This window comes from Aspergillus affinis, assembly GCF_023601865.1.
Source record: "Aspergillus affinis strain CMG 70 chromosome Unknown NODE_25_length_320802_cov_86_012257, whole genome shotgun sequence".
Taxonomy (NCBI): domain Eukaryota; kingdom Fungi; phylum Ascomycota; class Eurotiomycetes; order Eurotiales; family Aspergillaceae; genus Aspergillus; species Aspergillus affinis.
In genome coordinates, this window is record NW_026515806.1 from 188132 (window position 1) to 201177 (window position 13046).

Consider the following 13046-nt stretch of genomic DNA (forward strand, 5'->3'; position numbering starts at 1 on the left):
ATATAATGACCCTTTATATCTATACAGATAAACAGATGCACAATCTCCCAATATTCCTTCCTGAATTTCGGTCCAAGAAAGGAGGTGCAAACGGTGTCTCTGTCGCAGTCCGGCGGGAAGCACGAGAAACCACTAAACGCGTCGACGCGTTGCCGCCCGCCTTTTCGATCCATCACGTTTTCCCGCCTGCGACCCCCCCGTCTCCCATGCCCCATGCCCCTACCAACTTGATCTATCCTTTCTCTGCCTAACTTTCTGTGATCGCGTATATCATTTCATAAAAAGCATCATTCGAATGTCACTCATTTAATTGCCCTAATTAAACATCCGCCATGGCCAAAGGTGCGCCCGCCGCATCCTCTACGACCGCAACTCCTCCGTCTGCGTTGAAACGCGCGACTCCCAGCTCCCAGAACATGCGCAGCCAGAAGTCCATTCTCGGCTTTTTCCAGAAATCCTCGCCCTCAACTCCAGCGACTGCCCGCAATGCTGAGCCCGCGTCGTCGCCCGCTCAGCGGGCATCCGAGCAGCGCGCAACAAGCGCGACCAAGAAGAAGAGCGTCCCGGCCTTTTCCGACTTAGCATCTGTTCCTAGTAGTGACTTGATGATTCCGGAAGAGGAGGAGGAAGAGGAAGTCAGCAAGTCTGAGGTATGGTTACGTCTGCAGTACAACCTCCGAGTAGTAAACTGACAATGATCTTCATGAATAGGCTAATAAACAGACGGCTTCTCCATCTCGTCGGGTATGCGATTTGATTCACTATGGCTCCGATTCTGTGGTGAATGAGAGGTACTGATAGTGAATAGGCTAAGAAGAAGGTCAGCTATGCTGAATCTGACTCGGAAGGCGAAGATGACGACGAGGCTATATTCCGCCCCGGGCGACAGAACAGTCGCGCATCGAAACGACGGAAGACATCCCCCGAAAGCGAAGACGAGTTTGACCAAGGTGACGCCGACGTCGGCTATTCGGATGACGGTCAGTTCTATCCAGATTATACCCTCTATGCTATACCTCCGGGGCCATGGTTCTAACAACTCTCAGAAATGGATGACTTTGTAGTTGCCGACGAGTCGGATGAAGAAGCGAAGCCGACCAAAAAGCGCAAGAGACCGTCAGCTCCCGCGAAAAGCAAATCGTCCTCTTTACCACCTGCAGCTGAGGCCGATGAAGAGCTTGATATGGATATTCCGGAAGGCTCAGCTGGTACGGCGCTCAAGTGGACATACGACCCCGAGAATCCCGAACCTCGACAGAACCGAGCCCCCCAGCCCTCTGCGAAGCCATCTTCTGGTCCAGTCAAGCAAAAAGCACATGTCACCGAGCCGGAACAGCGTTACGCTTGGTTGGCTAAGATTCGCGATATTGACGGCAACCCTATCGGCCATCCCGAATATGATCCTCGAACCCTTTATATACCTCCTCTTGCCTGGTCGAAGTTCTCTCCGTTTGAGAAGCAATACTGGGAAATCAAGCAAAAGTTCTGGGATACTGTCGTGTTTTTCAAGAAGGGCAAATTCTACGAGCTTTACGAGAATGATGCCACGGTTGGTCACCAATTGTTCGACTTGAAGCTTACCGACCGTGTCAACATGCGCATGGTCGGTGTTCCCGAGATGAGTTTGGATCACTGGGCGAATCAATTCGTGGCCAAAGGTTTCAAGATTGCTCGCGTGGACCAAGCCGAATCTGCGTTGGGTAAGGAAATGCGCGAAAGGGATGGCAAGAAGGGTGGCAAGGAAGACAAAATCATCAGGCGAGAGCTTGCCTCTGTTCTTACGGCCGGTACCCTGGTCGAGGGTTCTATGCTTCAGGACGATATGTCTACGTACTGCGTGGCAATCAAGGAGGCCATTATCAATGACCTCCCGACCTTTGGCATAGCATTCGTGGATACCGCGACTGGGCAGTTCTTCCTTTCTGAATTTGTGGATGATGCGGATATGACCAAATTCGAGACCTTCGTTGCGCAGACCCGCCCACAGGAACTATTACTTGAAAAATCGACGGTTTCGCCAAAAGCCCTCCGAATCCTGAAGAACAACACTGGTCCCACGACGATCTGGAACCACCTGAAACCAGGCAAGGAATTCTGGGAAGCTGACATAACGGTCAAAGAACTGGATGCGAGTGAATACTTTGTCTCTCAGGACGAAGACAATATCGCAGCATGGCCTGAAGCTCTGCGCGAAGCTCGCAACAAGGAGTTTGTTATGTCTGCCTTTGGCGCCTTGGTCCAATATCTCAGGATCCTGAAGCTCGACCGTGACCTGATAACCATCGGGAACTTTACCGCCTACGATCCAATCAAGAAGGCTTCTAGTCTGGTGCTGGACGGCCAAACGCTTATCAACATGGAGATCTTCGCCAATTCATTCGATGGTGGTGCGGAAGGAACACTCTTCCAGCTCCTCAACCGCTGCATCACCCCCTTTGGCAAGCGAATGTTCAAGCAGTGGGTGTGTCATCCTTTGATGGACTCCAAGAAAATCAACGCCAGATTGGATGCTGTTGATTCCCTCAACGCAGATCCAAGCGTTCGAGATCAGTTCTCGTCTCAGTTGACCAAGATGCCTGATTTGGAACGTCTCATCTCTCGTATCCACGCAGCCAATTGTAAGGCGCAGGACTTCGTGCGTGTCTTGGAGGGGTTTGAGCAGATCGAGTACACGATGAGCCTTCTAAAAGAAAGTGGCTCGGGAGAAGGGGTCATTGGTAAACTGATCAATGGCATGCCCGATTTGAACGAATTACTTGAATACTGGAAGACCGCCTTTGATCGCATGAAAGCCAAGGAGAATGGAATTTTGGTCCCGAAGCCTGGGGTTGAAGAAGATTTCGACAAGTCACAGGACTGCATTGAGCAACTGCACAATGATCTCGATAACCTACTCAAGCGAACTCGTCGCGAACTCGGTTCTAGTGCTATATGCTACAAGGACAACGGAAAAGAAATTTATCAGCTTGAGGTGCCGATCAAGGTGAAGAACATTCCCAAGACCTGGGATCAAATGTCCGCCACCAAGCAGGTCAAGCGCTACTACTTTCCTGAATTGCGCGCTCTCATCCGCAAATTGCTGGAGACCCAAGAAACGCACAGTCAGATCGTCAAGGAAGTCGCTGGCCGATTCTATGCGCGATTTGATGAGCACTACACTACCTGGCTCGCCGCTGTCCGAATTATTTCTAATCTAGACTGTTTGATTAGCTTGGCTAAAGCTTCGGCTGCATTGGGGCAGCCGAGCTGTCGTCCCGTGTTCGTCGAGGACGAGCGGAGCGTTTTGGAGTTCGAGGAGCTGCGGCATCCTTGTCTCCTCTCCTCGGTGGACGATTTTATTCCGAACGATGTGCGCCTGGGAGGAGATTGTGGCAACATCGATCTCCTTACTGGTGCTAATGCTGCCGGAAAGTCTACAGTTCTTCGCATGGTATGTTACAGCCTACTGTCCTCCTGATATCAACCCGCTCACCTAATTGTTTTCTAGACCTGTGTTGCCGTGATCATGGCTCAGATCGGTTGCTACTTGCCCTGTGAATCGGCACGCCTGACTCCAGTCGATCGGATCATGTCGCGTCTGGGCGCCAACGACAACATCTTCGCCGCCCAGTCGACCTTCTTCGTGGAACTGTCCGAGACGAAGAAGATTCTATCCGAAGCCACGCCCCGGTCTCTCGTTATTCTCGATGAACTGGGTCGAGGAACCAGCTCCTACGACGGAGTCGCCGTCGCCCAGGCAGTCCTGCATCACGTCGCCACGCACATCGGTGCTCTCGGCTTCTTCGCAACGCACTACCACTCCCTCGCCGCCGAATTCGAAGGCCACCCCGAGATATCCCCGAAGCGTATGAAGATCCACGTCGACGACGAAGAGAAACGGATCACCTTCCTGTACAAACTCGAGGAAGGCGTAGCCGAGGGCAGTTTTGGTATGCACTGCGCGTCCATGTGCGGTATTCCCAAGAAGGTCATCGACACCGCCGAAGACGCCGCGAAGCAGTGGGAACATACTAGTCGGTTGAAGGAGAGCCTGGAGCGTCGTAAGGGCGGCGGCTTTGTCGGTCTGGGCTGGTGGAGCGATGTCGCCTGGGCTCTGCGCGAGTCTTCATCGTCGTCCACTGAGAATGATGCCGGACAGGACGAGGTCACGGAGCGTAGTCTGGAAGTGCTCCGGAAAGCCATTGAGGCGCTGTGAAGTCACAAGACTCTTGATCTTGTCCGAGAGAGTGACCATGGCGTCAATGTGTGAAATTTGATGAAAGATTGTTGTCATTTCGTGCTATGTTTTGTTTCATTTGCGGATATTTCATCTCCTATGAGCTATGTACGCTCTGCTTGATGGCGCGTTGTCCGGCGTTATGGTTTCTTTGCAAAATGGCGATCAGGCCAGCGACGTTTTAATTTCGGGTAGATTCTCTCTCGGGTGTATCTTTTATCTACAGAATCGTTTAGAGATATTATTCTTTGATCACTTCAGTTCGACCTTCAAACCTGCTTTTGTAGACACTCGCGCCCTTCTGTCGCGCTTCTGTGGTATTTGTAGATTTCCTTGGGATTATTTGGAAGCGAAGCTACGGTTGAAACATAAGCAAGATAGAGGGGGGTAAGCATTTTTATTGCTGAGCAAAAATTTTTTTTGGTTTTGTTTAGACTTCAGTGGCCAGATCACAGATCAACTAAATAAACCATGAATGTGAACCCCCCCCCCCCCCCCAAATACAGAAAAGAAGCAACATGTCATAAACTGTCCCCATAAAGAAAAAAGAAAGCGCTCGTCTTCCATGGACCGAGGAACACAAGGAAAACCTCCAAGTCTGGTCCAGGTCATAGACAAAGGACAAGGGATCGCCGAAGCCAGTCAAATCCAGCCAACGCTCCCGCCTCAGTCAAATGAAAAACCTTCAAAAGACACAAGGGGATAAAAAATAAGCAAAAAGAGACCACTGGCAATGAATGCATGTTTCACAAGATCAACGGGAAGAGAAGGATCCATAAGAGAAAACAGACCGGCATCTGGGAGAGAAACCCAGACCTAGACCTCCTCAAGGTCGTCCTTGATACTCTCGGGAGTACCCAGGGCAATGATCTCATCGTTGAGATCATCCTCGCCCTTGACGGTCTTGGGGGTATCCAAAGCATCAAGCTCGGCATCGAGGTCAATGCTTCTCAGGTCGTCCTCAACAGTGTCAAGCGCCTGCAGCGACATGCTGGTCTGCGGCTGCGCCATTTCCAAGTCACCGTATTCGGCATGTTCATCAGCGTCCTCCATCTTTACGTTGGCAAGCTGACTCTTGTCGTCGACATTGGGCTCGGGCTTAACAATACCCTCGTTATTCTCGTCGCTGTTGAACTGTCAGTGGACTCTTCTAGCATGGGAAGAGGGACTAGGTTGGGGAGAGAAGAACATACTCTTCTTCGCCAAGCTCCTCCTTCTTGACGACAGGAGCCTTCTTCACGGGGGTCTTTCTCTGTCGCTTTGATTTGGGAGAGCCGCTCGCCTCGTCGGCGGGGCCGGCAGCAGCCTCGGAGTCAATGGGCGCAGGCTTCTTGCGCTTGACGGGAGATCTTTTCTTGGGGGTGGTAGTCGCGCTATTGACAGCTGACGCACCACCGGGAGAGGCTGCGTCGTTCGTAGTAGAGCCATCGACTGCACCGTTGGTGTCGATTCCTAGGAGCCTGCGTTTGGCGTTGCGGTACGAGGTGCTGGCGGAGGCGCTGTTCTTGTACGGGTACTTCAGAGCAAGCTTTTCCATATCAACCTGTAGAAAAGCAAAAGATGAGACTCCATTGTTTAGAAACCTGCGAAAGCGTATTTCATAACTCACCCTGCCACCTTCCTCACAGACAATACCAAGAAGCAGGGCCTTGGCTTCGGCGACAGAGAGGCCCAGCAGGCCCTCTGGCTTATTTTTGGCCACCGCAGCCGCAGAGATTTTGGCAACCCCAGCAGCAGACATGATTGAGAGTAGAGTAGTGATTTTTTTTTCACGTAGATCGAAGACTAGTGTAGAGAAAGGTGATGATAAAAGTTGCTGTAGGAAGAGGGACGAGTGAAGCGAAGGTGGTGGGGGAAGATGTCCTTGAGATGAGTCAAGGTAGGTGTGGTGGTGGAATATGGGCAAAGAACAAGGAAGATAGAAGAGAAGAAGTGAACCAGATTAGAAAGGACTTTAGAAAAAGTAAGGACGAAACAGAAGTGGAGGGAACGGAGGAATGAACTGAAGGTGAGAAAGAATGGGAGGTCCCTTAGGCTGGGCGAGTGAATGTCTGGTCACCCAGGCCTGCACACTTCAGTTTGTTTACAATTACAAAGATGAAGGAAAGCTCCGGGCAGACCAAAACGTCAATTTTCTGACTTTATGTTTCTTCGGTACGGATTGCGTTGACTCTGGATATTCTTGAATACTGTCTCCCAAACTTGAGGGAAGAAAGCCTTCGAAGGCGGTCCTGGTGGGCACGTTGGCTCAGTGAAGAACTTGTACTGGTTAAAGAGACTGTTGACAGTAGTAGCGTCCCTGTTGTAGCGTAGTCGGAAATTCACTGGTGGGAAGCCAGACTTGCACGGGCCCAGGTCCGCAAGCCGTACCTTGGTGAGACGCGGACCAGCCGAGAATTTCATGGTATTGATATAGAGGGTTGCCGTCGGCGGGAGATTCATCGCATATTGAATTGCAGTTTCCCGAGATTGTCGAGCAAATACTGGAAGGTTGAGGTGTATGAAATTCACGTACGGGGCAGCTACGTGGGCAACGAATATCATCGGAATGGCACTGGCAGCGATAACTGGACGCATGAGGTTAGCCCAACGAACCCTTCTCGCGCAGAACGCTGGTTCTTACCACAACCAATTTTCCATCTCTCTTCGCCCTTGCCATCCATAGCCGGGGCAATGAGGACACAAGCAGTGCCAAACATTAAGATCGTCGTGATCCGCATCGCTCCGATGAAATTGATTCTCTTGGTTCCAGCCTGATAGATTAGAATCCGTTCCGGGGGAGCTGTCGCTTCCAATTAGCGTTGTTCTCCATTTCCTTGCGCATTGAAGTTTATTCTACCTCGTCGAATGGCGTTTCTCGCATGCGTTGTGGCAGTCGAGGACGATGAGTTTCGAATCGGAGTCGCGAGTCGCCGGATCGACGGTCTGCTGCCGAAGTTTCTCGGTACAGCTCGAGGGAGCGATATGCGCATTTGCGATGATAATGACGGCCACAGCCTCATTGTGGACAGCATGATTGGGGTTGATTTGAATGACTTCTTTTACCAACTGAAGGGAAAGAAGAGAACGGACAATAAATTGGAGACGCGCGGAGACGATCCCAGGCACGTGTCGATCCCGACTTAGTCAGCGCCGTCCATCGCTCTTTCTGCTCCGGCTCTGTTTCTACTTTCTCATCCTTTGAACTCTCGTAACATTTCTTTCGTTATTCAAGTTATCTCTGAATATCATGATCTAGCGTTGAGTTGTGGGAGCCAACCCCCACAGAACTACTCGATTCACCAAGTCAAAGATGAACTATATATTTCAGCGCCAGGCCAAGGCTGTCCTGGTCAAAAAGCTGGATATCAAGGTACAAATGCGCGAACTGACCCAATTGAATATTCTGCTTCAGCATTGGATCTAGTTCAATGGCAGGAAGCCGCTACTACTGCCAGACCCAAGACTATCCTCGCTCGGGAAACTACTCTCACTCGATCCGCCCGAGATAATCCCCCACTGACGCATCCAATTACTGATCCATAGTGTGTTCACGCATCCTACGCGTCGTAACAGAGAACTGGCCTCCTGCGCACGGATGGGTGGCAACATACGAGCTTCAGCTGACTCGTGAACCGCGTTCTTGAAGAAGTCAAGTAGCTTGGCGGCCGGGTTGGCTTTGGGGTCAGTTGTTGTCGTCTCAACGGCTTTCTTCAAGTCCTCTACCCAATTCTCGAAAGAAACAGGTTGTATATCTAGCTTATCAGGATAACAAGCCAGGACTTCCGGCGCAATCTCAGACCAAGATGTCCATGATGGGTTGATGACGTGGTAGACGTGTGTCCCCGAGGGCAATTGAGTCTCATTCGATTCCGTCGAGTAGCGGAGAATCTCTAACAGGACTTTGGAAAGCTTGTCGACCGGGATCCAGTCCAGTCGGTCTCTAGATGGGAAGGTTACTGGGAACGCGTTCAAATACACCGAAGAGATGAATATCTGAGTCGAAAGTCAGCTATGTTCATTGTGTTTTGGGATGGAAAAGAGCCCACCGAAGGAATATACTCGTTGGGGTTCCACAAACCCAGAGGCTGTTCAATTGGGCCTGCGACTATCCCGACTCTACAGCATGCAGATTGTACCCCAGAAACCTCGGCTGCCTTGTCGAGAAGACATTCAGAAATCAATTTTGACTGGCCGTAACCCATCTTCGCAGCAACGGAGAAGTCATGAATGGGCCCTTCGGGCACAGGGTGTGGTGAATCCCAGGAGCCAACAGCGGAGACACTGGAGATGAAAGTGATGAAAGAATGCATGGCAGAGGCGTGGGAAAAGTCAATGAGATGGCGAACCCCTCGGATAAATGGCTCGAAGCTGGCGAGTTTCCAATTGAAATTGACTGCCCATTGATTGTCTGTTGGAGGTCAATATGTGATCAAACACTTGTCGTTAAAAAGTACTCACGGATGACATGAGTTACAGTCTGGAGTAATCGACTATATGCCGCGTCTTCAAGACCGAACTTTGGCTGTGAGAGGTCTGCCTGTAGAAATTCGACGCGGCCAAATTCTACGCTGCTAAGACCGCGCTGGAAGCCAAGTTGGGTATGTCTGTGGGCAGCATCGGCGCTTCGATTGAGACAGATGATGTGCGATACATTCTCGTCCCTCTGGAGCTCGTCAAGAAGATATGACCCAAGAGAGCCTGTGCTGCCAGTGAGAAGAACGACCATGTTCTTCGAGGGTGGAGGAGGAAGACGGCCGCTCGACTGCGGTAGGTTATCGCAGTATTTCTGGAACAGTCGGTGCATTTGGGCAAGTGGAAAGCTTTCGTCTGCATGTGAGCCATTTGTTGCAATGGAATGATCACCGGATGATGGCGTCACGCTTAGCTGATCTAATATATGGCTAGTCAACTGATCAACGGTTGGATGGGTGTATACCGATGCTGGAGGAAACATCTGAGCGGATTTTTCCCCCATACCCAGTTCTCTCGCCTGGAATCGCAATTCGCGTGCCATCTGGATCACCTGCAACGAGTCAATCCCCGCTGCGAAAAGGTCGGTATCTGGTTGCAACGGCCCCAGGTCAGTGATTTCCTTGATCAACTGCTGCAACCACGATGCAACGGTCGCAGGATTGTTGAGTTCCAGAGTAGGGAGGTTCAGGAACTCAGAATGCTCAACGGCCTCATCGGCTGTCTTGTATAATTCCTCTATATCTTGCTCGTACAAGTGGAATGTGCTCTTTCGCTGAATCTTTCCTTGTCCGAGATACTTGATTGGCTTGGATGAGTCCGCGAACAAAATGTGGTACTGATCCAGCTTTCCGTGCCCAGGCGCATGTGTATTAGCCTCGGCAATGGTTGGCTTCATGCTTTCCAACAACTGATATTTTTCTGTCGAGTCGCGGGGCACGTCGCAGAGCAGATCAATCAGCACGGCAGGCTGGAACCGTCCCTGGCCAACTACCATGGCTCCTTTGACGAGCGGGTGGCTCATCAGCGTCGCCTCAATTAAAGCGGGTGCAATCTTTTCACCGTTACTGAGGACGATCACGTCGTCCTTTCGGCACTGGTACATGTACAGGAAAGGCTTGGATGGGTCCGGATGCCGCGAGTAGAGATCTCTCATTGACCACTCCTCAATATCAGGGAACGTGTTGAACACTCCCTGGTAGAGTTTCAAATTTGGGTCCCGAACAATGAAGAGCTCGTATAGTCCGTCCAATGCCTCCCTCATTTGGATACCGGAATGGGTAGGATGCCAGTGGAAGTAGGGCCAGTCGTCGATGGAGGGAGATAGTCGTTGCAGGCAGGCAGTTTCGGTTGCCCCGAGATTGCAGATGACCCGCGTATGTTTTGAGATGAGGTCACCGGCTTTGTGAGACAGGGGAGCTAAGGATGGTCAGTATCTCGCAGTTTAAATCAGAGGGCAAAGTGAGTGTAAATAAGCAACTTACCACCGCTGGCGACAACATAGTGGAGCCGATTGATCCTCTCAAGAGCCTCTGGGTTACGGCAAAGTTCCTCATATATCGATGGTGCTCCCATAGATGCATCTACGTTGGCATATTGATGCATTTCATCTGCGTATATCGCATTCGGAATGACCTGAGGCGCACCGTAAACCAGAGTGACGCCAAGCAGCATAGCCCACGTTATGCCGGCATTCAGCCCGCTCGTATGGAAAAGTGGCATAGAGGTATAGGCTCGTCGAGACTGCTGATATACCTCTGTCGTCGGAACGTATCCGTCCACTTCTGGAATGGTCCTCCAGGCTTCATACGTGCTAAGAATACCGACGTTCCAAGTGATCGGTTTCGGAAGACCGGTTGATCCAGTCGTATGGAGCACAAGACATGGGTCCGACCATGCTTCCTCAAAGCTCTTGTTGTAAGGATATATTGCCACTGGGTAATCCATGAGGAATTCCTCGAGCTCTGGGACAACCCAAGAAAGCATCGGCCTCTCTTTCAAGATAGCGTCGATGTTTGTCTCCTTGGCTCGGAGGAACACATGGCAGTCCACGCCGGCGAGGACATTCACATGGGCCTCGACATTATTCCGAGGGGACACGAAAACCATCTAGAGGTTCAATGAGCCCTTATCACACCATCTCGAGGGAGTGAGTAAAATGATTACCTTATAGCCAACCTTGATGGCCCCGAACATGAACAAAAAGTAGCGTATGTCACCTTTCGACTCGGGCGTCAGAATCAGGGGAAAGCGACATGACAAGCAAGAACTCACTAGGTCCCATATACCCAATTGTCTCAAAGTTCTTGGGAGGTCCCAAGAGGTACCTCAGGTACCAGCTCACTCGGTTGACTGCATCAGCGAATGTTTTGCAGGAGACGTCTACGAAGCCATCCTGAGGTTTGGCCGTCTTTGGGTACGCGAAGAGTGGATGATCCGGTACTGCGCTTGCCAACTCATCTGGAATCAAATGTACTAGCCGGTTAGGGCTTGCATTGGTGGTCTGAAAGATGGGGTGGATATCCTCGCGGAGAGGAGCCGCTTGGGACATGGTGGAATAAGTGTGAGCTATGCTAATGGACAGCACGGAGGCCAGGAACCACCATCAAGTTAAGTAGATAGATGGAGAAAGACTGTATCCAGATGCAACCCGTTTTGGGGTCTCTGTTTTGTTCTCGCTGGCCCTTCTACCATTACAGTTCGGTCTCGGCATATCTCTCCTATCTACCGCTGCCAAAAAATTGGGGTTAGCTCAAGCGCAAATGATAGTAACCCCGTCTATCTACACACGGTAAGACCCATCCGAATCTCACCTCAGACCGGAGACTGGAGTAGTTTACCATCTTGAAGGATTGCTGGATATCTCCTTTTGGAAGCCCGTGGGCTCCGAGCCCTACGAGGTGCATACTCCGTACGGAACTCCTGTCAAGCTGCCAAAACTGATCTGCCTTAGACACGTCAACATTGACCACGGAGCGGCAAATGCAACGGTCTATTAGTCGGCGGAGTTGGAATGAAGATGCGTCCGGAGATTACGATGGCATTCCCCAAGGAGACGCAGAGCTTCGATACCTTGGAGATTCCGATACTGTGAAGAAATGCATACGGATTGGGGTCCAAACCGACTTCCAGTACTCCGCAGGGAGGGAGCAGAATGGACGCCTATCTCAACACCTCAGAGGCCGTTGCTACCTGGAAGGCGAAGACTTTCGGCAACCGAATTGGATATAAATACTACGGTTGAGTCCGTGCAATACCCTCAGACCAGACTCCCAGATCAAAACAATCAAGTCTTCTTCCAACAGCAAAACTCTCAAAACTTTCAAACTCCCAACCCTTTCATCAACCAATACCACCAAGATGCTTACCAGCGTTCTATCCTTCACGGTATGGACTCTTGAGAATCGTAACCTGATCCCCCCAGACAGCTACTGACAACTCCTCCCTCTACAGCCCGAGCAGGCTGCTCAGGTCACTGAGTACTGCACCAATGTCTCCAACGATGTATCCGACAACATGAACGAACTCTGGAAATGGACCTCCGAGGAATTCGAGGACGCCGACAAGATGTCCTCGCCTCTGCAGGGCGCCACGATGAAGTTCCTCGCGGAGCACCAGCAAGCCAAGCGCGGTAAGATCTCCCTTCTTCTTCGTGCCATTCCAAAAATCTCGCCTCATTCTCATTCACCCCCTTAGTCCTCGAAATCGGCTGCTACACCGGCTACAGCGCCCTTGCGTGGTACGAGAGCACTGTTTCAACACAGGCCGAGATCATCACTCTGGAACTAGACCCGAAGATGATCGCCGCGTCGCGCCGCACCTTTGACAAGTACGGCCTCAACGACCGCGTCACCCTGATCGAGGGCCCTGCGCAGGACTCCCTGCAGAAGCTCACCGGCACCTTCGACATTATCTTCGTGGACGCCAACAAGGAAGGCTACGAGGGGTATGTCAAGACTGTGCTGGACAAGAAACTCCTGAGCCCGAAGGGTTTCATCATGTGCGACAACGGTGAGATACCCCCTCCCTGTATCTATCATGACTTTGCAATCGAACTAGATGTGCTGACCCGCCGACCAACTATTTAGTCTTCGCCCGCGGTATGACCATCTCTGCTGATGCCAACCCCTACCTGGCTGAGAAGTCCCGTGCCTACTGGACGGCGAACGGCATTGCCCTGCGGAAGTTCAACACGTTCTGCAAGAGAGACGATCGCATCGATAGTGTTTTGCTGCCCGTGTACGACGGAGTCACTCTGATCAAGTGGAAGCCTAGCATTATTGAGGCGAACGGGTTCCACTAGATAATTACCTGGTTGGACATGGAGATGGAACGGTGATCACTAGAATGAACGGTATCTAGAAACTAGAGAGAGAGA

The 13046-nt window shown here is 51.2% G+C and overlaps 5 protein-coding genes across 5 annotated transcripts; 2 read left to right on the forward strand and 3 right to left on the reverse strand.

Annotated features, from left to right (window-relative positions):
- Positions 1 to 332: 332 nt before the first annotated feature.
- On the forward strand, positions 333 to 4195 carry KD926_005262 (mismatch repair ATPase MSH6; the record flags this gene model as incomplete). Its single annotated transcript, XM_053098506.1, has 5 exons — positions 333 to 650; positions 712 to 744; positions 809 to 980; positions 1047 to 3430; positions 3488 to 4195. The coding sequence occupies 5 exons, from the start codon at positions 333 to 335 to the stop codon at positions 4193 to 4195; spliced, it is 3615 nt and encodes a 1204-aa protein (XP_052957637.1).
- Positions 4196 to 5032: 837 nt separating this feature from the next.
- On the reverse strand, positions 5033 to 5957 carry KD926_005263 (putative histone h1.3.; the record flags this gene model as incomplete). The annotated part of the gene is made up of 3 exons (XM_053098507.1): positions 5033 to 5342; positions 5410 to 5759; positions 5826 to 5957. The coding sequence occupies 3 exons, from the start codon at positions 5955 to 5957 to the stop codon at positions 5033 to 5035; spliced, it is 792 nt and encodes a 263-aa protein (XP_052957638.1).
- A 386-nt stretch (positions 5958 to 6343) lies between these two features.
- Positions 6344 to 7188, reverse strand: KD926_005264 (uncharacterized protein; the record flags this gene model as incomplete). The annotated part of the gene is made up of 3 exons (XM_053098508.1): positions 6344 to 6783; positions 6840 to 6998; positions 7056 to 7188. The coding sequence occupies 3 exons, from the start codon at positions 7186 to 7188 to the stop codon at positions 6344 to 6346; spliced, it is 732 nt and encodes a 243-aa protein (XP_052957639.1).
- A 430-nt stretch (positions 7189 to 7618) lies between these two features.
- On the reverse strand, positions 7619 to 11219 carry KD926_005265 (non-ribosomal peptide synthetase; the record flags this gene model as incomplete). The annotated part of the gene is made up of 6 exons (XM_053098509.1): positions 7619 to 8191; positions 8245 to 8606; positions 8657 to 10087; positions 10153 to 10777; positions 10835 to 10887; positions 10943 to 11219. 6 exons carry the CDS (start codon positions 11217 to 11219, stop codon positions 7619 to 7621), a joined length of 3321 nt encoding a protein of 1106 aa, XP_052957640.1.
- Positions 11220 to 12028: 809 nt separating this feature from the next.
- On the forward strand, positions 12029 to 12971 carry KD926_005266 (O-methyltransferase; the record flags this gene model as incomplete). Its single annotated transcript, XM_053098510.1, has 4 exons — positions 12029 to 12055; positions 12122 to 12299; positions 12365 to 12668; positions 12728 to 12971. The coding sequence occupies 4 exons, from the start codon at positions 12029 to 12031 to the stop codon at positions 12969 to 12971; spliced, it is 753 nt and encodes a 250-aa protein (XP_052957641.1).
- Between the last annotated feature and the right edge of the window lie 75 nt (positions 12972 to 13046).